The 24886-nt window shown below is 38.3% G+C and overlaps 1 protein-coding gene across 1 annotated transcript; it reads right to left on the bottom strand.

Moving 5' to 3' along the window:
- Positions 1-562: 562 nt before the first annotated feature.
- On the bottom strand, positions 563-24616 carry fam163ab (family with sequence similarity 163 member Ab). Its single transcript, XM_067596564.1, has 5 exons — positions 23825-24616; positions 4258-4351; positions 4116-4137; positions 3619-3733; positions 563-2937 (listed from the first exon to the last, which is right to left on the bottom strand). Exons 4-5 carry the CDS (start codon positions 3709-3711, stop codon positions 2539-2541), a joined length of 492 nt encoding a protein of 163 aa, XP_067452665.1. The 5' UTR covers positions 3712-3733; positions 4116-4137; positions 4258-4351; positions 23825-24616; the 3' UTR covers positions 563-2538.
- Between the last annotated feature and the right edge of the window lie 270 nt (positions 24617-24886).

Raw genomic sequence — 24886 nt, 5'->3', positions numbered from 1 at the left:
CCTTTATTTATTATAAATTAAATTATATTATATATTTTATGTATTATTATTATTATTATTATTATTATTATTATTATTATTATTATTATTATTATTATTATTATTGTATACATATACACATACATGTATATTTTATCATGTATAAAAATATGTATTACTGTGCGGTCAAGTTTTATTTTTTAATTCTCTCTCCTTCTATTTCAGGTGATTAAATAGAGAAGACAATAGAAAAGTGTCACTTTTTTCCTAACTTGACACTCCATTAGGAAAGAACACAGGCAAAATGAATGCTTTGTTCTGAAAATTAATTTAAGCATCTGTGGGTAGTTTGTCTCATGACAATCATTAGCTGGTCAGAGCTCACATGGCCTTCATAAATCATAATTAAAATCATGACCTATGGAGAAAAAAAAAAGAAAAAAACCCTTCCCTTTAACATTGTGATGAAACTCAAATGAATATAACATGCAGACAGTCATCTGTGAAAAGTATTCCTAACTGAATAGACTTCATGTGCTTGTGTAAGTATGTGTAGTTTTGTCAATAATCACACAAAAAGCCATTTCAAGCAGTTACAAATCTTTAATTGTCAAAAGTTAACACTGTCAAATATTACTGTTTCATATTTATCATGTACGATTTCTGTTTCACCCACAATTCTAAAAATCTTTTTATTCTGTTTTTAAAGATAATTAGTTACATAAGTAGTAAAATAGATAGTTAATACAATGGCTAAATAAATGAATGATGACATTTATTCCTTATCTGTGACAATGAGAACAACATGGAGAAACATTGGTTTTATTCCACTGAATCGTCTTTCAGTGACAGTCCTGACATGATTTAGATCACTAAAATAAAACCTGTTGAGTTTTAGTGATGAACTTTTCCCAGTCCTCTGTACACTTGTTTGCCATTTGAAATCCATCCAAGGAAAACAATATATTCTGGTGTGAAATAGTCTTGAGAGGTTTGAAGGTGTACTGTGTAATGGCACTGCAGTATTTAATTATTCAATTAAATTGTAATTATGTTGTGCATTGCTGAAAAGAAGTTGGGAAGAGCATTTTTGAAGAATAACACTAGGCCTGTCTGAAAATCCTGCAAAATTATCCAACATTATCACACCGTGCACTGCTTTTTCAGCATCACTGAGTCCTGCTGTTCACAGACAAATAAGACAAATATAACAGGAAATACTATTGTGTATCGCAAGCAATGCTGGGTAGGTGTCATGTAGAAAATGAGCACTGTGAAACAGTTTAATTCACATAAATGTGGACTTTGACTTTCTCACTATATGAAAAAAAAAACAACTTGAAAAGAAAAACATGGTTATTTGCATTTCAAAGTATCAACATGAGAGTAGTACAGGAGTATAGGAGGAGTGTGTAGACAAAATAGCACAAACTAGTAAATCACACTCCTTCATTCAAAATAAATCATGTTCAAATCCTTCAAGAACACAACGGGATCAAGAGATGCGTTCATTGCTTTCTGATTAATATTTACATTTCAGACTTTTTGCATTACTGTCAGTAGAGAGAAGTTCACTCAGTTCATTTCAGGCCTGCCGATGTTGCCTTGTAGGACTCAGGCATCTTTGCTCCTTTACAAGTTTACACATTAGGAGAGAAACAAGGAGTTCAGTGCTGGACCTGGCAACCTAAGAGGCTTTAAGCAATCCACAATCCAGCCTTAAATGCTTGCAGGTCTATCTACATGTGCAGCTTCTTACTATCTCACTGGGTATGCACCGTGCTTGCGATATTCCACTGATAAAGTTACATGATGAGATGAAATCTGCTGAAAGGAGATGACTGGAGATGAAGAGCTGCAGTAGTTTGCCAAACACCTTGCATAGAGAAAGCTTCAGTTGTCCAACCTCTTCCTGTAGCTCTAGCATGCTTCCAGAGATCCAGAAAACTACAGAGGGGGTGTTGACTTTTTCTTCTTTTACCCTTGTAACTGTTGCAAACCCATTCTCATTCACCCGTTCTGCAAACCATGACAAAAAATTGCTTCATCATACTACTTTTTTGTCTTTTTTTGGCAGTTATAGATAGATAATAGTAAGGGAAAATCATAATTTATCTAAGATAGCCCTCAGTCAGTAAAGACACAGTTAACAGTCAACAGACAGTGTACAAGTTTACAACCATACTCTCAATTTTTTTCTTCATCCAACAAACTTATAGCTACAGTTTTATCTAATGTCAATAACAGAATTACTGTATTTGTGAACATGAAAACTTTATGCGTATAAAGTGAATAGGTCTGAAAATAATCCCTGCTACACTTTAGTCTTCAGCAGTTGGCTTTTAATCCCCCCCAAACCCCAAACCCTAAATAAACGTGATTATGTACCAGTGGCCTTTTGTCCCCACTGACAGCTGCAGTAGGTGTCACTATCATTGTTGTGGGTCTTGTTAGTGGTGGTACAGATGTGTGTGCAAGTGAAGAGAGTGAGGAGTGTGTGTGTGTGTGTGTAGGTACGTATGGGTGGTGGTGTTGGGGGAGGGGGGCGGTTTGGGGTGGTCACACCTCGGTGCTGATGGCTCGGGTGTTGGTATAGAAATCGGGTGGCCTGCTACGCTGGGCATCCCTCAGCAAGGAGCCTCGGACGGCGGGCAGCGGCATCGCCAGCGCCTGGTTCTCATAGTGCGTGGGCATGTAGGTGATGCGCTCTCCGCCATTGCGCATCTCATCGGTGGTACGGATGTAAAAGGGGGAGTCGTAGGGGGAGCAGGTAGGGCAGTAGCTGCGCCCCCCCCTTGTAGGTTTTGAGGGGTTGGAGGATCCAGGCGGCTCTGGCGGTGACAGGGACAGTGGGGTGATGATCGACCCGTCCAGGCCGGGGACACTGCAGGCGTTGCAGGCAAAGTGTTGCTGAGAGATGGAGCCGCTGTCAGATCCATTCTTCTTACAGCAGTAGTACTACAAAGAGAATTTTTGGTATGGCAAAAGTGTAATTAAGGTCTCTTACTTAATTTCTTAAGGTCTCAAACACTGATACAAAGTATACAGCCTCACTGAGTTATTAGACAGGCTGCACTCCATACAAATATTTCATGAATTTAGAAGACTCAGTTTTCATCTTCTTGATATTAGAACAATTATCTGCCTTTTCTGTCTTTTGTAAGATAGTAGCCCCCATTTCTACGACATTCCTACAATATGATAAAATGCACCGAGAACTTATAGAATTTAGGTAGAAGTTTTTATTATTAAAACTACAAGAAAATAAGTCTTCAAGTTAGAATATGCAAATAAATTACTAACTTAGTTTAGATAGAGGTTTAGAATTGTGCACACACTCGTTTGTGAATTATTTTATTTGCTTTGCAAATCCAGTGCAGTAACTGCCTAATGTACTGTGAATTATAAAGTACAGAAAACTATAAGTTATATTTTAATAATTGAAATAACAAGAATTTCTTGGTGCCAGTATTGTCTAATTACAGTATCTTTATATCTTCAAATCTTTATATCTTTATATCTTGCAAATTGAAGAGATAAAAGTATGTTTAACAGCAATTACAGTCATGTCTCATATCTCTGTTAGTGTGGGATTTACACATTTATAAAACTGACACAATCACACATAAAGAGGCGTACCTGGAGTCTACAGTAACAGAGCACAGCTATGATACACAGAAGTATCACTGTGGCCAGTATTCCTCCGGTTATGACAACAGTTCCAGCTGTCATCCGACCAGCTCTCCATCAAACTCTGACACAGGAACAGGAAGGGACATCATCAACAAAAGCCTCCTCTCCACTCTAAAGATATGAAGTTTATTGAAATCACACAAACTGTAGGCCAGTATAGCTTTAAACAGAGATCAAGTATAATCTGATGGAAAATAGAGCCTCTAAATTGTATGTTAACAGACTAGAGCAAAAGTCAAAGGCTTTTCTACAATTACATGGAGAAAATCAGAAAGATGACATGCATATTGTACAGTAAATTAGTTAAATACAGACATTATAACAGTTAGTTTGTATAACTGAAATATTCCCCCTCTTCCACCAGCAGAAACAGACATTTAACTACAATCATAAATACTCATATATTTTATGTCAGTAGTTGTGATTATTATTATTATACTCACGTTCTGCAAAGTTGCTTAACACCTGAAAGCCGAGAGATAACAGAGGTGGTTATTTAAAGATTAGATAGATGGATGGATGGATGGATAGATGGATGGATGGATGGATGGATGGATGGATGGATGGATGGATGGATAGACTTACATCAGAAGAGTGTTCGAGGGGTGTAAAGGTTAACTGAAGTCAAATCAGAGGTCAAAGGTATGAAGTCACACCACTGGACAGACACATTGTATCTCTGAGGAAAAAAGAGAAGGAGGAGGGAAGGAAGGAAGCAGAACATGAGAACAGAAATTCAATCAGTTAAATTCATGAAGCTTTGAACCTTTTTCTCCACAAGGTGGCACCAAGAGAACGGAAAATCTCTCACAGACACACAAACCAAGCCAACCAACAAACCAAGGCTTTACAATCAGTACAGGAATACAACATCTTCTATCCTTAGACCCTTGATTCAGATAAAGAAAAACTCCCCCCAAAAGAACAGGGAAAAAATGGAAGAAACCTCAGGAAGAGCAACAGAAGAGGGATCCCTCTTCTAGGATGGACAGATATGCAATAGATGTGTGTACCAAAATAGACCCCAGGTGGCAAAATTACAGAAATATAGCATGGAAAAACAGGATGAAATAATTATAGAAGAATCTGATCAGGAGGACATTGAGCAACTTCCAGGTGCCACCAAAAACAGACAGGACCCGAAAGAGGAAGGAAGAGGAAAGGAGGAAACTAAGTAATCAACCAAAGAAAAGTAAAAAGGAAATGCTGGAAGGAAGAGAGGAAGAGAGGAAGAGAGGAAGTTAATGAAGTTTAATTTTCTGTAGGCTGTTTTCCTTTCATAGTCTACTGAGGTTATTATCATTATCTGCGCTAACTGTCCAGTCTTTCTGTTTATTACAGGCATCTTAAAATGTATTATTTCTAAAACATATCGCTTCCTTTTCAATAGGAAAGTGTAACCAGTGAGCTTGGAATAGAAAATGGATAGTCTTTACTAAACAGGTTGTAGGTCAGCTGTGCTATTGCATTCACACAGAAAATAAACCAACATTCATAATACTTTGCAGAGAATTACTTTGAACAACAAAGTTTCCAACTGCTGCACAACTTAAACATGTCCATCTCTTTCACTCACTCATACACACACAAACATACACTCACACACACACATACACGTGCGGCATTATGGGATAGCAGCTGTAAAAGTGATTTAGCAGCGAGGGGCTCTGTTGGTTAGGGGTTTTAATGCAGGCTGAGGCTTGTCCAGGTGAAGTGAAATCTATTCCTGCTGATAAAAACTCGTCAAACCAATGATTGGAGTGGACGGGGGAGGCATTTTTTTGCATAGGTTGGGGGTGTCAGGAAAGGGAGGAGGAAAGAAAGCACTGTATGTAAGGAGGAAGGTGGAAGAAAGACAGAAACAGTTTATGGAGGTTGGCATATAAATTCACATACAGCACATCTGCACCAAGAGCTGATTTCTCAGTCTGTCATTTATGATTAAGATGCTGCTTGACATGTGTTAGTGCGTGTGTTATGTTGTCATGAGAACTGTTTGTTCTGCACATGTGATGTGATAAATGAACTCAGTCAGTTTATCGTGGTGCAAGGTGTCAATAAAGTCCAGATTTAATAAGAAACCAGTTTATGAGATTGAGCCTGTTCATGTTGTTTACAGCAAGATACATTACATCACTTCCTGCCAGAGACAATGCCCTATATTTCATAGTGTATGATCTTGTCAGTTAACATACTATACACTGACATCCTTTGTTGTTGTGTACTACCAGGGAATAAATAATAAGCTTGAAACAATTACATCAATATCAATTTTTGATATTTTTTTTATTTTTTTACTTTGTACTGGTTTATTGCTATCTGTGATAAGAAATTTAAAGGGCTACTCCAGCAATTTAGTAGTGTGCTTCCACTTGCAATAGACAGAGTTTAAAAAGAGGGGTCAAAATCAAAGCAGTAAAGGTTCAGATATCTTGAATTTTAGTCCCTAGGCAGGATTAAGCTTAAAAATCACCGGATCCCAAACTTCCCATGATGCAATTCAATAGAATTTCATCAGGTTGGCACAGCTTGGTAGCCTACCTGTTAAGACGAATGCCACATAACACCAATGTTTATGGCTCTGTTCCAGCACCAAACCTTTATTGTATGTCATACTCGTATGTCTCTCTCCCCTTGCTTCCTATCGTCTCTCAACCTTCACTATCTGTTAAAGGCATAAAATGTCAAAAAATATATATTTATGAAAAAGAACAAATCTTTCATTAGGTCCTCCCTGCATGGTAAATGCCCCCAGTTTGTAACGTAGGCTCTCTGCAAAAAACATTGAAGTCTTCAATCCCAGAGTGAGATAACCATTGATTTAATCACCGCAATTATTCTCTCAAGCAGTGTCAAAGCCACAGAAGACATTATAAATTGTGCTCCACATGACTAGTAAACTGATCTTCATGTGTAAAATTGATGGTGAAGTGATCCTCTAACAATTTAGTAAGCCTGCACAACACTCAAAACACACAATTACGATGTAATATGTGGTACATTTTTATGAAATCTGGACAAAGCAACAAACTGACGTAGAAGCAGCGGAGGGAGATTAAAGAGAAGTGAGTTCAGCAAAAAATCAAAGAGCCAAACTGCGTTACACAATAACTCTTGAGATATGTTGAACATCTCTGTCTGATGATATGTAGTGGTGTAAGTGGATCTGAATGGGCTTCTTCATTAAAAACACAACGAGTTGAAAGTGCCTTTCAGACTCTCCACTGAGGAGAAGAAAAGCAGGCGGCGCTGCTCCCAGAGGCGGCGATCCGCACCGCTACACTGGCCCTGAGCTCATAAACCATGTTTCTGTCAGAAAGTACACTACCCTTCAATTATTTGTGGAGACCAAACGGGATGGCAGCTGACAGACTCCTCTTAACATCATTCATCATAACTTTCTCCAATGCGTGCAATCTCAGACTCTGTACACCAAACTATTTTTCATAATTAATGCCTGCCCTGTGACTTGTACGGCATGGAGGAAATGGAAATGGAGTCACCGCTGTCACCGTGTCATCCTTTACCCAGACACATAAAATCACACACAGATTTGTTTTCTCCTGTTTACATGTTGCTCTGCAAGCACTTTGAGAAAGACCTGCTGCTTCAGTTAATCCGAGTTCACTTCATTTGACAAACTGTAGAGGAAAATAAGATATCTGCATCAGCACACACACACACACACACACACGCATGCTGAGCACAGACGAAAAGAGAGCTGGATCAGTCACTATTGGGTCCAGATTAGAGTGGCCCTCAATCCCCCGTACTGCCTGAAGAGCCCTGTATACTGATAAGACTCTCTCTAACACACACACACACACACACACACACACACACACACACACACACACACACATACAGTGCTGTATTCACTCAGACAAACATGTACTCATGCATTACCAAAGAAATGAGGACATCCTAATAAAACATCCATTCGAACAGACAGCAGGGTCTTCACAGCACTTAGCAGCATTTCATCTACTAAATGAACCTCAACGCTCCCCATAAATTTCTAATCCACAATTCAACTCGATACTGTTGTGTAATGTACTGTATTTATAAAGTCTGATTAAGTCCTACACATTTGAAGCAGAAGAACTCATGTAATTGTTATTTCCAGGCCCAGGAGGACTTTTTATTTCCATCTAACTGACAAACCCATCTTAACTATCTTTTCAGCTAACTTGAACACTACTGGTGATGAAATCCAGCCAGAGACCATTTGGTATTTCACCTTGTAAGTTGGAACTTCTGGATTCAGCACATTTTAATAATACATTACTTTTGGACAAGTTGTTGGGGTTTTTTTTAAAGACTGTATCTGTAACATTTTGGCTTGTGGCAGAAAGTACATTTTTTTTATCCCACTATCACTGTTTAATTCTCCACTCTGACACCTGTCAGTCATCTTGGTCAGCTTATGTGTATCCTGAGGTTGTAAGCAGTGCTAATGTTTTTGAATGGTGAACTCTTACATCTGATTGCAACACATTACGCTATGTTACACCATACTAATGGCATATTATGTTACATTTATATGAAGGATTCATTAATAGCTTTTTTAAAAATCTGTATTTATTTTGTAAATTTTAAAAAAAATTGTGAAAATCATAGAATAAAACTTTCATTTACTTTACAACTCAAAAAGTTACAGAGACAATTAAAGTTAAAGTGTTAACTTTTTATTGGTTTGGGTTTTTTTTGTTTTAATTACTTGGAAGTAGCCTGCTTCCAGACTCCTGAATCACTGTCCGTGTTTCTAATTTGTTCAGTTTGAATGTGCTCATTCATGACTGTTTTCCTTGGTTGGAGAGACAATTGTCAAATCAGAGCTTTGTAGGTGGGAATAAGAATGGAGATGTCATTTTCCTACATAGTTCGCTAGCTACCTTTACAAAAATTAAATTGAAAAAATTTAAATTTTTTTTTAATAAAAAATAGCTACAGAAAAATGGCACAAAAAACATTGATAAATGATAGATGGCGTCTTTGCAGCTGCACAAGTCGCAGCTGTAAGTCAAATTACGGAAATAACAAGTATTAAATCAGCATATTTCTTTGATTTGTTGTGAGAAACATTAACTTCTCATACCAACTGTCAGTACAAATTGATGGATAGACAGATTGTTAGGGCAAAACGAAAAAATGGCTATATCAGAGTATAATGATATACAATTTTAGCATATTATGACGTGTCCTCGCCACAAAAGGACCCTATTTATTGCTAACTGCAGAGAATAGAACATTTTGACACTTGGGAGAACAAAATTCAAGTAAAAAAACAGAACTCGTAAAAATATTACGTTACATACTGTATAGGCTATGATAGACTGCATTATGCTGCACTACATATTTAGTTATACTGCACTGCATTACGTGTTATGCTATGCTATAATATCTTACATTTAACTGCTACATTACATTATGTTTTATGATATGAGTCATTATGTTTTGTTATGCTATACTGTAAATGCTACACTCTGTTACACTCCATTATGTTAGATTAAGCGATGGTATGATACACTGCACTCCAGTACATTGTGTTGATGTTTAAAAGCATTTACATCTGCAATCATTGGTCTTTACATTACTGTGGGTTTTATCAGCCTGTTGTATCAGTTTGTTGGCACTTCATTTCACCCACTTCTGTTAGTGCTTTCCTTTGTCTCTATCCTATGAGTTATATTGTCTGTCTTCGTGTTATTTAACTGCAGGTTTCCCAGACGCTGTCTTTGGCAAATCAGAGTAATGAGAATATCTACAAGCTACCTCACTGCCTCCCTCTCTCTCTGATGGAGTGTTCCCTCTGGAGTCTCGGCCATCAGTCTTCAGGAGCATCTGAAGGACCTTGACTACCCTGGAGGATTTTTACAAGATTGATTCTTTGGATCTTAAATTGCTCAGGCCAGCGTTCAGCCTGTGTGAGTCTCTGCCTCTTTCAACACACTACGAACGTCATCCAGCTTGTAACATAAATGCCACAGGTTTGACGTTCCAATGTTTCTTTCCCAATAAGGTATGTTTTAGCAAGACACAAACCTGCTCGCTCCTTGGAATAAATGACTACCTCTCAGTTGGATAAAAATCGATGAGGGATTGTGAACTTTCAGCGTGTCAAAGCCAGTCAAAAAACACCAAATCCTAAAAAATGCACTGTTGTTGAGCTCAAAGTGAGACTGGTTCAGTTGTTCACATTTTGGAGATAAAGATTTTCATCCAAGACTTGTGTCCTTGAGCTGTATCGGCCAAGAAACGTCCAAAATGCAAGTTTTCAAAAATAAATATTCTTACTTAGTTCTTAAAACATACAGGACAATTTTACATTTAAAAGCTCAGAAGTTCATGAATCCATTCAGGTAAAAAAAACCTCTTGAAGGTGTTCCTACAGTAACATGACTATTTCATAATGTTAAACATTTTGTCTGAAGGGTACAGAAGTGAGCTTGTGACAAAGCTACATAAAGCCAGTCTACATCTTGAGGGCAAATTATTTTGCTAGGGTTGGGTATGGTTAGATTTTAGCAATCCTGATGGAGAATATGCTGATCAATCTTGGCTCCCGTTCACATTTTAAATACTTGTGTTGACATTTGGGCAATGTAGATGAAAGCACAGCAGCAGAAGTTAATAAGCAGAGTCAAAAAATACATTCTTAATGAGTACCTATTTTTTCAGAGTCAGTTTTAATTAAGAACTGGTTCTTAGTAACCAACCCTCATTTGCAAGAAACATCCAGTGAGAATTGATTGGTACCAGGTACCAGATTAGTGAACACTAGAGAGTGTTTAAATCATGACTCTGAAACTTATGTTCAACTATTTAAACTAGTGTTATTAATTTAAAATGACAAATACTTAATTAACTGTATCATGTTATTCAGTCAATGCTAAATAAATAATTTCGGTCGATAGTTTAAAAAAAAAAAAAAAAGATTGACAGCAAGTTTTTGCAGTTTTAGAATCAGAAGCCAAACAAAGACAGCCCAGCACTGAATGTGGGCATTACATTCAGGTCTGGGAGGTGCTCATCTTGAAGTTCGAGTGAAGGAGAGAACTGTCAGTCATCGACTTCACTTTCAGTGCAATTTCATCCATGGCCTTGTCAGACAGACAGAAATGACAGAAATGGAAACTGTGGGCTGCCTTTACAAGGTTACTTTGCCTTGAATATTGACGCTCTGACACCCCCAAAATGTGGATGAGGTAAGTGGAAGACTAACAAACTTCCTTCTCCAGCTGTTTATCCTGTTCAGGGTTGCCCGGAGGAGAGGAACTGAAGTGCTTTGTTTAATGAAACCACATAGCACAAGACAGTGTTTGAAGATAAGTTTGAGAATGTGTATATCTCTATGTATGCTCATCTGTTCCATTAAACTCACCATACTTTACCTCTCTGTGATAGACATAAAGTATGGGAGGACACATTGTCACCTCTTTTTCACTGGTTTTCTTTTATTTATGACAAACTGGTGCTTTTTGGCTCTGAAAATGCTCTGATTAATTTGTGGCTTTTCTGTTTTCTTTTTCTTTTTTTCCTCTGATTTCTCTTTTTGGGAGGGGTGCCTGAGACAATTTGATTAACTGGATATAAATATTTTTAAATTGTCAACAAAAAACTCACCATACTTCTTGTAAACTCTTTTCTATTCTTTACAACTTCAGGTGTTGACCTCAGCAATGATTCATGTTAAATTTCAGCACATATTATTTTGGAAAACCACCATTTTGTAATCTCACGCCACAGTTCTATGGCTGCTGTTGTACAGAGAGAGAAAACAAGTTGCGCATCCAAACGGGATTCATGGTCACAGTTGAAATGTAATTTGTCTAATCCTGTTATCTGGCGTTCCAAAGGCTTTCCTCTATCTGCTTTCTCTTTCCGACGTCTCTGTTGCGGCCGGGTGTGGGCGTCTGTGTGTGTGTGTGCATGTGTGTACGTGTTTGTTTACATGCGTGGGTGTGAAGTAAACACAATTTAGGGCTTCGGTTTAGAAAATGTGGTATTTCTTCTTCATGAAGATTATTCACTGTAAAAGTAGAATCATGGGTAAAATGTCAAAACAAAAAGCACATAATCTGTTGAAGCTGCACCGGGAAACTTAATGTTGTACAGTGGTGGCTCCAAATTAAATCAAGGGATAACTGTTTGTAATATTTGATTTTAGTTTTTAATGTTGTAATGTGACAACAGCTGACTGTACACAGCTCCTTTGTGCTGGTGGTTGCAGAGAATTTCTGGGGAAATGTACATGCAGCAAGTTTCACTGGAAACATAAAATCAGTTAGAAAACTTTGGGTGGTCTACTCTGCTCTACAGGAATGTGAGCTGTCCTTGGTGCTGAAGAGATATTACTGGAAACACAGTCTGTACGTCTAAAACTGTATGTTTGTAATTGTGTCCATGTTGTTAATCCCACTATATCCCAATATATCTACATTGGATTGATTTAACTGTATGTTAAATTAATTGAGTTTAAATTTTAAATTTTTACTGGTGGAAATCTTGTCATCTTTAAAGAGTAACTAGATGCTCCCTTTCAGTCTCTTCCCACCACCGACAGACATTTAAAAGTCAACCAAAGTGCCAAAGTGGGGTGTTGGGTGGTGGAAGTGGTGGGTGGGGGGGTCATGGGGCCATTTGGCATGTGAACACTATGGAGAGTTATACGGAGATAAAGTTGCCTCCCCATTGGGCACGTGAACATTTTTTTGCCCACTTTGCTCAGACAACTTTATCTTTGGTATGATGTCATCAAACAGAGTGGAGACGTCTTTTCAGAAGCTGTTCAACCAGGAGAGGGCAGTTGTAACCCAGCTTTCTTGCTATTTTCGTGTTTAAGTAACTATTTAAAACTTGAATAGAAAACTGTGTTCCATGTTTAAAACATCTCCTGTAGGATTACTGTGGATTCACCATATTGCCATTCATCAATTAATTACTGTATATTGTATAATTAAAGGTTGAAAGGGGTTTTGCCACGCATTGAAAAGTGTTTTCAAATAAATCTGTTCAGATGTTTGATGCCAATAATTCTACAGTGCTACGAGAGCATACGTTTGTGGTACTAGTAGATCCAGAAGGACAAATCAAGATATAAGACTTAAATATATATACTGTATACCCACATCCAAGAAGTGATCTAACCTTTTGATCCTCATGCCAAAATTTACTACAAAATAAAAAACTGTCCATCACTATTTCACAAGACAACTACTTGCTTTTGACAGCATAAAGCTCCAAATGATAAGTAGATTAGCTTCCTGGATGCAAACACTTAGATGTGACCTTGAAAACCTTCCTCATGTACTGTGCGACCTACAGGAGCTCAACCAACCGTTAGTCCATCTTCCCTCTTAAGCTGTCGCAGCAGTTACGGCCCAGTGGGCAGAGATTGATGACACCGAACATTTTAGTTCAATTACTTGATTTTGCTCGAGGTCATTTGGGGCAAAGAACGCAATGAATGTGAGGAACCACTCCCCAGAATGATCCTCTTGGCCCTATAAAAGCACATGATCAATACAGGCGATAAAACGGCTTCGTCGCCGTGAAGATGGAGAGAGATAGGACGGCAGAGAGTTGGAACACAGTTTGAGTCTTTCACTCCATCCACTCTGGAGCATGTTCTGATGCCGTATACAGTGCTGGCAGATTTATGACTGGTGTACATTATGCTGTTATGCAGCTATACAGGCTACTGTACTCGAGTCTGCCAGCTCCTGATTCAGCCTTTCTACGCACTCGCTGTGACTCAAGATGTGGTGAGTACCTTTACTCACATGGGAAGTGAAAGATTCATTGGGTCCGTCTGTAATTTTTATACACATGTCAAATTCAATTTCACCCCTTTCCATAAAGGCCCATCAACAGATATCCAGGCAAGTGTGATGGCTATGAGTGTCTTAACTGACTTCTACTCGCTTTTATGGCTATAACAGCTATTACGACTACTGCTGTTACTGCCGATGTGACAACTGTACTCCTAGCACTACTACTATTTGGACTAATATTGCATTTCTACCATCAAAACTACTGATGTTTTTGCTTTATGATCACTGCTACTGTTCAAAAGTTTAAAAAAAAAAATTAAAATAATGTTTACAAATTTTGGAAATCTCAGAATTAATAGATGCAAACAGAGTTTTATTTCAACACTTACCATTTTTTAGATTTACTGCCAATATTTTAGACGTTTGTACCCCACTCAAAGGAAAACTGGGAATGGGGCTTTCATCGAATGTGCGCTTAAATACACTACTTAGAGATATTAGAGGCTTTTGTTTAACCTCACACAAGTGTTTCTCTATTCTTCTTCTAATATGTCTTAATTTGATTAACCTTGCTTTTCTAATAACACTACGTTGTTTTTAATCTTGCAACTCTCCTCTTATCTTAAAGTTTACAATTTCAGTAAAGTTATTATTTTATCCTGTGTGTTGTGTTTGTTTATATTCTTTTTTGTGAAAACGCTGTATTCAATGCATGAATTATGTAATATTAATACTTTTTAAAAAAAATCTCAATTATTGGAGAAAACACAACTGTGAAATTTGATAGAAAGTAGCTCAGGAAAACTAAAACAATCTATGACAGTAGGCAGTCTCATCTTAATAAATGGTTGATGGCAGCAAAGCGTGGTCAGACAACAGACACGACACAAAACGCATAATGACGCAGCATAATTATTTAACATTTTCTGAAAATCTATCCGATCCAATCACATCAGTGAAGGAGCTCCTGGCGTCTGGGAGTGCTTTCTGGTGACTCCATTAAAAGTCACAACAAGCACAAATCCTGCAGCAGAGAGCTTATAAACTACTGCAAGAAGGAGGATTTGACGACATGAATGTAAAGCAGACTGGTGCCAGAAAAGAGCACACAGCTCAGTCCATTTCCCCACGACAGCCTGCAGCAATGCTCTGCTAAACTGGAAGATACTGTAAAGCTGCACAAGTTGTTGTCCATAACTGCTGCCTACTTGTTTTTCTTTTGCAACAGCGGGTTCTTTCTGGTGTTCTTTTATCATTTACCATACCATAATATTATGCTAATTTGGGTTGACACTGAATATTTGTTCTGAACATCCTGTACATCCCTGTTCTTAAATGCAGACCAGCAACACAATGTGAGGAGGGCACTGTGTGATATTATTGTTTTGAGCTAACAAAACTTTGCAGAATAGTACAACTGGCTGCAACAGAGGAGACAACTTCAACTTCAATAAGAACAACTTAAGATAATGATTTGAAAGGTCAAAGGAGACATAAGATTGAAGAAGGATAGAATCATTACAATATCAGTTTTCACACATTAATTGTTCTCAACAACGCTAGAGCTACACTGGAGCTCCAATGATTAATTGTTTAATCAATTAATCGATCGACAGAAAATTAATCTGCAACTTTTTTGATAATCAAATAACTATTTTAGTCATATTTTAAGAAAAAATTGCTGGTTGCAGCTTCTCAAATGTGAGAATTTGAAGCTTTTATGTGTCATACATGATAGTAAACTGAATTTCTTTGGATTTTGGACTGTTAATCAGACAAAACAAAACATTTGAAGACGACATATTGGGCTCTAAGAAATTATAATGGGCATTTTTCACTATTTTCTGATATTTTATAAACAAAATGATTCAATGATTAAGCAAGAAAATAATCAGCAGAATAATCTATAATGAAAATAATCATTAATTGCTGCCCTACAGTAGACATAATCCATTTAACAACAATCTGTACCACTTTCTAATAAGGCATCCTCTATGGGGGATTTACATGCTGTAATTAATGACTATATTAATGGTTAAAAAATAATTTACTAATGCTTTATCAGTTAAAAGCCATTAATGAGAACAGCTTTTGTGTTGGCAGGTTCTGCAAAAGGGCTATAGATGACGTGGACCAAATTAACAAAATATTAACATTTAAAATTGCAGACTAGATGGATTAAAAACTCTTTATTAATGATTTATTAGAATTTATAACTACTGATCTGATGGCTTATTAGAAAGTGAGAAAGTCATGAGCATTTGTTAATGGATCACCAACATTTATAACTGCATTTTTACCAAATAGGAAGGATTAAGATCAGCCAGTGGTATTTTTTACAGACTGGCAACCCAAAAGTCATTCTTACTGAGGGCTCTAACTGACCTATAAAGCATTAGTAAATGATGTACTGATCATAAATAAAGCCATCAGTTACAACTTTTAAACCATTTATAAAGGGTGGTCCACTACACTAAAAAGCTGCACTTCAGAATTATACACTGAGCTCATTATAGTCCATTGGAAGTCTATCCCAGTATGCATTGGTTACAAGGCAAAGAGGCAACCTGAACAGGTTGTGGGTTATTCGTAGGGTGAACATGCCGACAGACAAACATACAGTCACAACCAAAGCTAGTTAAGACTGTACAAAATCAATCTGAAACAAAAAACTACAGCATCTAGCTATAAAGGGACATTTCTAATCACTGAGCCACTGACACTTCAAACTAGAAGGTTTGAATCGATTTTCCTGTTAATTTATGTCCAGTTCAGACAGATTCACAGTGAAGAACTTGAGCAGAGGAAGGACCTGACATGAAACATGCATACTACTCTGTGCCCCCCCCCCCCCCCGCTTTATGAGGTTTGCAGAGGTTTCATTATAACAGCTCAACTCCTCCCCTGCCGTCCTCCGATATGCCAGCTTCTCTTTCACACTTGGCAGCAGTGCAGCATCGTTGAACGCATACCCCGGTATAGGGCAGCGGGCAGCCAGAGAAGCTGTAATTACTGTACCTCCATTCTGCTGGTCAGCACGCCAGTCTCATAAAAGGAAATGAAATGGTCCAGCTTCTATCTTTGAGGCAGTAATGTACCACGAATATTACATTAGCATACATTCACATGGACATTTTATCTGTGACAGTTAATAAACTGAGGGAGCGTAGCCACAGATGGCAAAGCTAGCAATGAGGAAGGTAGGGCTACTGAGGTGCCTTGCTCAGGAGCAGAGGAGCGTATTCTCCCATAAGGAATTGAACCATTAACCTTACAACCATGTATTTGCATGAAGCTTGATGCATTTACCTACTGTGATCAACATTTTCAATCCACTGAAAGTTACTTGCTTTCATTCTAACTATACATACTATTGATGGTAACTTTTAAGCATATACAAATGATACTAATGACACAGCAGTTAATGTTAAGTAGTACAGCAGCTGTGATGTGATTCTCAAGATCTCCAAAGTCTAGACGTCAAACAAACTGCACAGTACTTCCACTTTTATGTTTTCATTTCTATCCAGGAAGACCTGACGTTGTACTGTAAATATAAAACATGACTGTCCTTATCAGTCAGTCAAAACTGAGTCCGTAAAGTCAAGTTTTTGTCAACCTTCAGTCCCTTCCGAGGCTTTCCCTCAACTGTCAGGACAGATAAATTGGAAGTAAACTGGCCTGAAGACTGTCTTCTTCGCCCCTAGCCTGACAGTGAGTGAGTAGGTATGAATTTCAGTGTGTTATTCAAGGCCGTTTCAACAATTGGCTGTTAAAAAAAAAACTGAACCTATGACCTTCAGCTTACAGGACAGTAACTAAATCCACTGTGCCATCCTGCCATCCTGCTGACAACCAGGCAGACACACACTGTAGAGGAAACGCTTGCAGGATAAACAAAGACTCAAATCTCTTCTCCTCCGCCTGCATTAGTTAAGTTGTGGCTCTCAGGTAAATAGACTTTCACTGATTATTACACACGAGTCACCTCTGTTTTTCAAAAATAAACATCAGTAAAACTTAGGAGATAATTTAACAAATCTGACAGTTTTTGAAGACATGTCCATAATCACTGAAATATAGATGGCATCACTGAAATAAAGATGGCAAGTAGAAACAATAGCTGCTTACTTTCCAGGTGCCATCTTCAGGCAAAGGAAAAGAGACGCAACTTGTGACATGATTTAAATTTCTACTTCGGTGTAAGCTGGAGGGAATAGATAAATAAAAAAATAAATGTCTTTGAGGAAAAGACACAACCTCCTCACACACACATTTCATCAGAAGACCATCAGTTGCATTCACAGAAAACACCATCAGGAAATATATAGATTACAAGGTTTATGTGGTTTGAAGTAGTTTGATTTCTCAGTTTTACATGGATTCATTAAATACCTGGTTTGCATGCACTTTTGTTTCCTTTGTGAGCACATGATAGTTACCGTCTGGTGACCTCTGACATACTTTAAGTAACATGTGTAAGGCTTTTGCTTGCCCCGAAAAACTAAAAACTAATTATAACCACAGTATGATTAAAATGATCATATAAAATTGTATTTTTATGGTGTTATTGTGCATGTAAAGTTTTCCACAAAGTATTCACAACTGACCAAAAACACCCTCTCTAGTGAAATGCATGTCAGATGTCATCTTATATATCGTATATAAAATACAATAATTGATTCTGTTCGATTTCATGAGGTTTTTAAAGTGTGCCCTCATAAAATCCAATATCCAATATCCTTTAGAAATTACATACTTGTGAAACTTATGAAATATACTATATGAAATTTAGGTGTTTTGCAGTAAAAATCATCCAAAAAACATTAACTGTGCAAAAAGTGTTATGGGGAACAGTATACCATATCAGTTCATGTTTATGACTCTGTATATAACAGTGGATTAAGATAAGGATGATAGGTGAGAGACGCAGACTGGAGTAAATGAACCGGATCCTAAACGCTATGAATAAATGTATCATTTCAAGTTGAAATTCTCAGTCAGCGGGATTACAGCTAAACCTCAGCTGTGCATCATGTTTTATTCATATCTGAATATATATTTCAGCACATATTTCTTCCATGTTCACTTCAGGTTACAGGAATATTATCTGGGTCCTGTGACCTCTGACCTTTTTATTTTTCAGTATTGGAGCTCACTCTGCATATGAGCGTCAGTAAAATAACTCACCGCAAGTGTAAATGTTATATTTAAGCTTAAAGCGGTGCTTGTGTAAAAGAGCCGTTACTGGATCAGTTCCACATTTCAGTGATGAATAAAACAAAGTTGGGGAGCTGGTGGGTAGTGACAACAAAGGGCTGAAATTTCATAAAAGAAGATATTTTAAGACAAAAATGAGAAGCTCAAAGTATGACGAGTGAGAGAAAGTGTTTCCTCAGCACGAAAGGTTTAGGAAAGACTAAAGGAGGTAATTTAAAGTTGAAACTGGTGGTCAAATAAAAGGGTGTGATGGTCATGAGTGGCGGATATTGATCTTCAGCTCCGGTGACTTAGTTCAACTCCAAACTCGTAACAACAGGTTTCCTACTGGGAGGGGTGATTCTATTTATCTAACCAGGGCAACTGTGTCCGATTCATGCTTTTGTCACATTTCCAATTTGTGTTATGTTGCCATGTAGTGCTTTCATGTATTATTAATGTCTATGACAGGAAATCTATGGATGAGTTGAAAGATTTCATGTGGTTGTTGATTTGAGGGAAATGTCACTCTGATTTATAGTAATAAAAAAAGCAAAGAGTGTGTTTTTGTTCATCATTATCACTGTGTGTCTTTGTAAGAATTCAGAATATTGTATTTGTCTGTGTTTATGTCTCAGTGCATGTGCGTAAGTGTGCGAGTATGTAAATGTCAAAGAGTATTATATCATTTTAAGGGTGTCTTAGTGTGCGCGTATGTTTGTCGGTCGGATTATGTCTGGATTGTATGTGTATGTGTGTGTGTGTCTGTTTTTTCTTTTTTTTTTGATGAGTCACCACAGATACAGCAGCCAGCAGCAGTAGAGCTACGTTAGCAGATAACAGTGTTTCTGTTCCAGAGGCCTCCAGCTCTGCCAACAAGCCTTCCTCTGACTGGCCTCATCCTCACCCAGCCTGGCTGTGCTTCAGAGCAACGATCGCATCCACACGCCGCACATCATCTTCCACAACGCTACAGTGAGAGTTACAAGTTGTGATCCCAGCCAGCTAGTCATAAAAAAAATGAATACCTGCTCATATTCTTGAGCTTGCAGGATAGTCTCTTGTTGGTTCAAAGGGTTAAAATTGTGACTGTAACTTTGTTTGGGTCAAGCAACGGGGACCTTGCATCTACTAAAAGTGGCTCAGATTCTGATTTATTGTTTACAAGAGGGAATATTTACTGTACCAGCAGAATAAAAGAGTCTTTGAGGATTGTGCTGATCCTGTAGAGGGTCAAGAGGGGCCGGAGCCCATCCCAGCTCAGGCGACAGATGCAGTGGTGGAAAGTAACTACTGTAAGTACATTTGTTGAAGTACTGCACTTAAATACAATTTTAAGGTACTTTACTTGAGTGTTTCAATTTCTTGCTACTTTTTACTTCTACTGCACTACATTTCTGTGGAAAACATTGTACTTTTTACTTCACAACATTTATTTTACAGCTATAGTTACAAGAAGATATTAGGACTGCAACTAACAAACAATTATTTCCATTATCGTTCAATCTACAAATTACTTTATCAATTTCTCAAGTCAATTAATCCTTTAGTCTATGAAATGTAAAAAGTGATTTTACAATTGCATTTACATTGTCTCAGAGGCCACAGTTATGTCTTCAGTTTTCTTGTTCTGTCTATCAGTCTAAAATCTTAATATCTTAATATCTTAATATTTGGGAAGTTGGACCCTTCAAATGTTTAAGGATTAATGTGTTTTAATATTTAGATTATTAAAATAGTTGGCGATTCATTTTTTGACAATCGACTAATTGACTTATTGTTGCAGCTTTGTAAGATATATATAAAAACATATATGATAAGCCTATACATTGTAGTAGTATCTAGTTGGGGCCCCTGTCATTCTTCAGATGTTTATGGGTTTTTAGCAGTTCCACCAAAGACAGATTTTCCCTCTAATCTTCTTGAGTGATTTTATTTAAATAAGTCACACCCTCAGAGGTCAAATTATCCAATATTTCACACAGCAAAAAAGGTTTGAGAAAAGTCCAACAAATCTTCTTACCTACTCCAGTGTCATGACCTCATAGATTTATCAAGTGGCTCTTTGGAGAAGCCACAAAATATGAATACAGGAAGTCAACCAGGCTCAGCCAAAGACAGACTCTAATTGTTAATCATTATCATAATCATCATAAGAGACTGGAGACTTTTTGGTGTTTGTGATGGGGGCAGCTTTTAATGGAACGAAGGGGTTCCTCATCCTTTGTTTAATACATCCATTGGTAAAAGTGGCCGAGTGTTCTTCCAGACACTCTGAAGATCCAAATCTACTCTAACATTTTAGCTGGTATACCTTAAGATGAGCTGGTCTGACTGACTGAATCTGGAAGTAGACATTGGAGTTCAGTTTCTTGTCCTGCTAATGCTGCAGTGCAGTTTTGGACACAGCTCGTCTCACCTTTAATGTGTGACTATAGTAGAGTCGACTTGCAATTGTACGGCAAGAAATACCGATCCAGCAAGCCAGAAAAACCTTGAGGGCTTTTCAATAATTCACACACCACTCCTGAAACACTGAAACACTTTCCCTTTCCCTGGGCAGTTTTAGACTCTCCCTACCCACCCCAACGCCAACCCAACAAACACACGCACACACAGACACATATATGCACTTCTATCACAACTTAAAACACTCCTCCATGAATACTGTCCCAGAAAATACATTGAGTGGATTGTCAGCAGGAGGAACCGAGACATGACTTTACAACCAAAGGTAGGCTAAGTACAGTGGTCTGCCTTCAGAAAGCAAGACAGACTGAATGTATGGAGCACAGGCCTTTCCCGTGGTAAGAATGGCTTTACTTTGAGGTTTAAGTCCTTTAGAGATGATGTTGGAGCCTCTGTTTTGGCAATAATTTGATAACAGTATGCCTTGGGTCACAAAAAATGCCACCTAACCTTCAGATCTTTATGTCAGTCCTGACTGGATGTGATACAAAAATGTTTAACATCAAAATTCAACCATATGTGTTTGACAGAATGACATCATTTCTACCACTGTGTCTTGCTCTTCAATTTGAGGTTCTTTAATGTATTTTTTAGTTGTCCGACCATGACTTAGATACTTCAAAATGTTGGAGGAACATTTATCCATGGAAGCTATAAAACTTTTAAAATACTGACATTTACACAAGGCCAGTGAATGGTGTCTGCATTAGCCAATAGATTCGTTTTTTAGCATCACTGGGGCAACTTTTCCAGTGCTTAATAACATACAAGTTCCGCAGGCTGGTATGGGTGTATGTGACCAATGTATCGCTGCTGTCAGGTGAAACCACAACACCGAATAATGACAGTTTGTCTGAGAGGTTTGGACGGTCCAAAGAGGGTCAAATCTTCTCAGTATTCCAAAAACGTGAAAATCAGATAAGTTTGTGATAGAAACGATCTCCAAGCAGCTTTAACGATGAGTCATGAGGATTTGTCGGGGTTAATAAGGCTGCTTAGGCTAACTGTTTCCTAAATGAAGCGAGGTTAATGAAATATTTAATTTCCCAGCCAGACTGGCTGTTACAGAACAACTTAGCTCTGGCAGACCAAACGTTGCTAGCAGCTAGTTGTAATTTCCCACAGTGTTTTGAACTGTTGGCACAGCACACCATTATACAACCTGTGTATTAAATACATTTTGTCTGTTGCTGCTGTGTTAGCTGTGACAGCCCCGACTGCAGACTCCTCTGGGAAATCAGCCCACTTCCTGTTGTATCACAGCTACTGGAGGTGGAGGAATTAAGAAGCGTGTGTGTGTGTGTGTGTGTGTGTGTGTGTGTGTGTGTGTGTGTGTGTGTGTGGTAGGGTAGAGACAGGGGGATATAGAGAGGCTGTTCTACAGTTATTTAGTCAAGCTGTATTTTCCAGCCTCCCTCTGTGAGAAATGGGTCAGAGCAGCACGGCACCTGCTGCTGGGTATTGATGTGGGAGATCAATGCACACCACATACTGTACTTATGCTGCCATGTGCACAAAGTAAAGGCATATCTAACTATGGTTTTGCCAATTTGTTCATTATATAAAGGGGGGGGGGGGGGGGGGGGTTTAACAAAGGGTTAAGTCACCAACCATTTTATTGCACAGGCCATCCCAAGTGATTAGACAGATTTTAAACACAATGTAATTATCTAAATTGGTAATTTACAAAAAAATAACATTCAAGATTAGAGAAGTTTAAGTTGTTTTTGATTTCTTATTGCAAAATGTCCACTGTATCTATAAAAAAAGAATCCTTCTTACGGCCAGCAATAATGAAAGTAACCAATACACAGCAATTACCTCATTTAAAAAGCAAAATGAACAAAACAATTTTGGTGAGACAAACCTTGGTGATTTTGATATATCATTATTGTACAGTGGGATTAGATGTCACCTAAGATTTAAAGTCATTACGGTGAAATTTAAGAATATCTTTCACTTTTCCACAGTGGCTGAGTGAAATGAAGATTTTTCTTAAGTCTAGCATCTCTTACATAAAACAATTATCCATTAATTATATCCAGATTATCAATAAATATTCAGTCTAAAATATTGAGAAACACTTTAAACCAAACCATTTTCTACACCAGCAGCCCCAGTGGGAATTGAATCTCTCTACCCCTGCAGTGTGAGTGCTTTGTTCAACCCACCGAGACCTTCACCTACTGCTCTCTTTCCATCCAAAGTATACCCATGATGTAATTATAATACAGGTGACCCCAGTAGGGACCCCCGCTGTAGCCTCTGCCAGTCACCGCCTTCCTCTGCTCATCATCTTTTCAATTAGAGAAGATGCTGTCTCCCAAATGCCAGCAGCAGCAGCAGCAGCAGGCCACCCAGTCCAGACTGAACCAGTGTGAAAGAAGATCATAGCAGAAGCAAAATGGCAAAACCCCAAGAGTCCAGCTACTGCTGAGCTGCTCCACTGTCACCTCATCTCCTCTGGCAGCTTTAAAGGCACATTTCACGTTAAATTACAAGTGGAAAGATAGCTGGAGTCACAGATTTTTGGCAATGTGACATTTTTGACACTGTAACTGAATGGGGGTTACTCCTTCACACTGAGCGTGACTGTCAGAGATACAACTACAGCCACTGACATTTGAATCCAGAATCTGAAAACGCTCAAATATAGCAAACCATCAGAAAATCTGATCCACTTAACCCTCTTTTATCAGTACACATACCTGATCTGGTTACATGGTCCGTTTGTTCAACTCGGGCTAATCCTGTGGAGTTTGACCATGAAAAGACACCAGCATCCTTATCGCAGCAGGAGGAGAGCAGAGAAGCGCTGTGCATGGGACTGCGGCGGAACTTCTCCAAGGATGACCCGGGGTCCAGAACGCACAACGCCGAGAGGAAAACCCAACACTCCCGCCGTGGGACCAACAGACTAGAGGTCAGAGGGACGCCTGCAGAGAAAGCCACTAACAGCAGATACCGAAAAACGGAGCATAATCACGGCGCAGCAACTAGAGCTAACGAACAGGTAAGGACGGGGACAACGATTCGGGATAAGCGCTTTTTACGCGTAAAAACGCGTTAACCTTCACTCACAGCAGTGGTTGACTCAAGACTCCAAGAGGGTAAAGAACCACCAGGAAGCTTGAAAACAGAGAGAAATTCAAACGGACACATCCAACAAGTGAGGGACGAGAAGGCGAAATGACGGAGTCCGATACTGGGCGGTCTGGGAGGAGAGGAGCCGCCCCACATAACACACCAGCCTACCTCTCTGGCGAAGGACCAATACTCTAATGCTTACGGCACATTTCAAAGGGATACTGTAAAATATCTGCGGAAGGTTGCAATTAGAGGAAATGATAAGATGTCTTAAAAAGTAGGCTTTACTGAGGTCATACTTGCCAATTAAGTATGCTTAACAGAATCTAGGGATACTATCACACATACCAAATCATAAATCACAATATGACTTCTTGTAATTCCCCATTTGGCATTACAGTGGCCCCTAGAAACAAGCGATTTAGATGATAAATGCCAAAAAAAGTACAATAACACTGTAGCCTATGTGTTTCTTCAAATCTTCTATCAGGTGATTATATTATATAAGGTGATAATAAAGTAACTATTGATCACTACAGACACATAAACTGTGAATAGGGAATATAACCTGAATATTACAGTTTGTTCAGAATCTTCATATAAGAGAAGGAATCAATGAGGGATTTGCTATGCAACAGTAAATAAATGCTACAGTAAACCCCCAAACAGAGACCACTGAGCTA

The sequence above is a fragment of the Thunnus thynnus genome, chromosome 8, assembly GCF_963924715.1.
Source record: "Thunnus thynnus chromosome 8, fThuThy2.1, whole genome shotgun sequence".
In the NCBI taxonomy this organism is placed as follows: domain Eukaryota; kingdom Metazoa; phylum Chordata; class Actinopteri; order Scombriformes; family Scombridae; genus Thunnus; species Thunnus thynnus.
The sequence above is the reverse complement of the archived record's forward strand: the minus strand, read 5'-3'. Positions and strand labels throughout refer to the sequence as shown.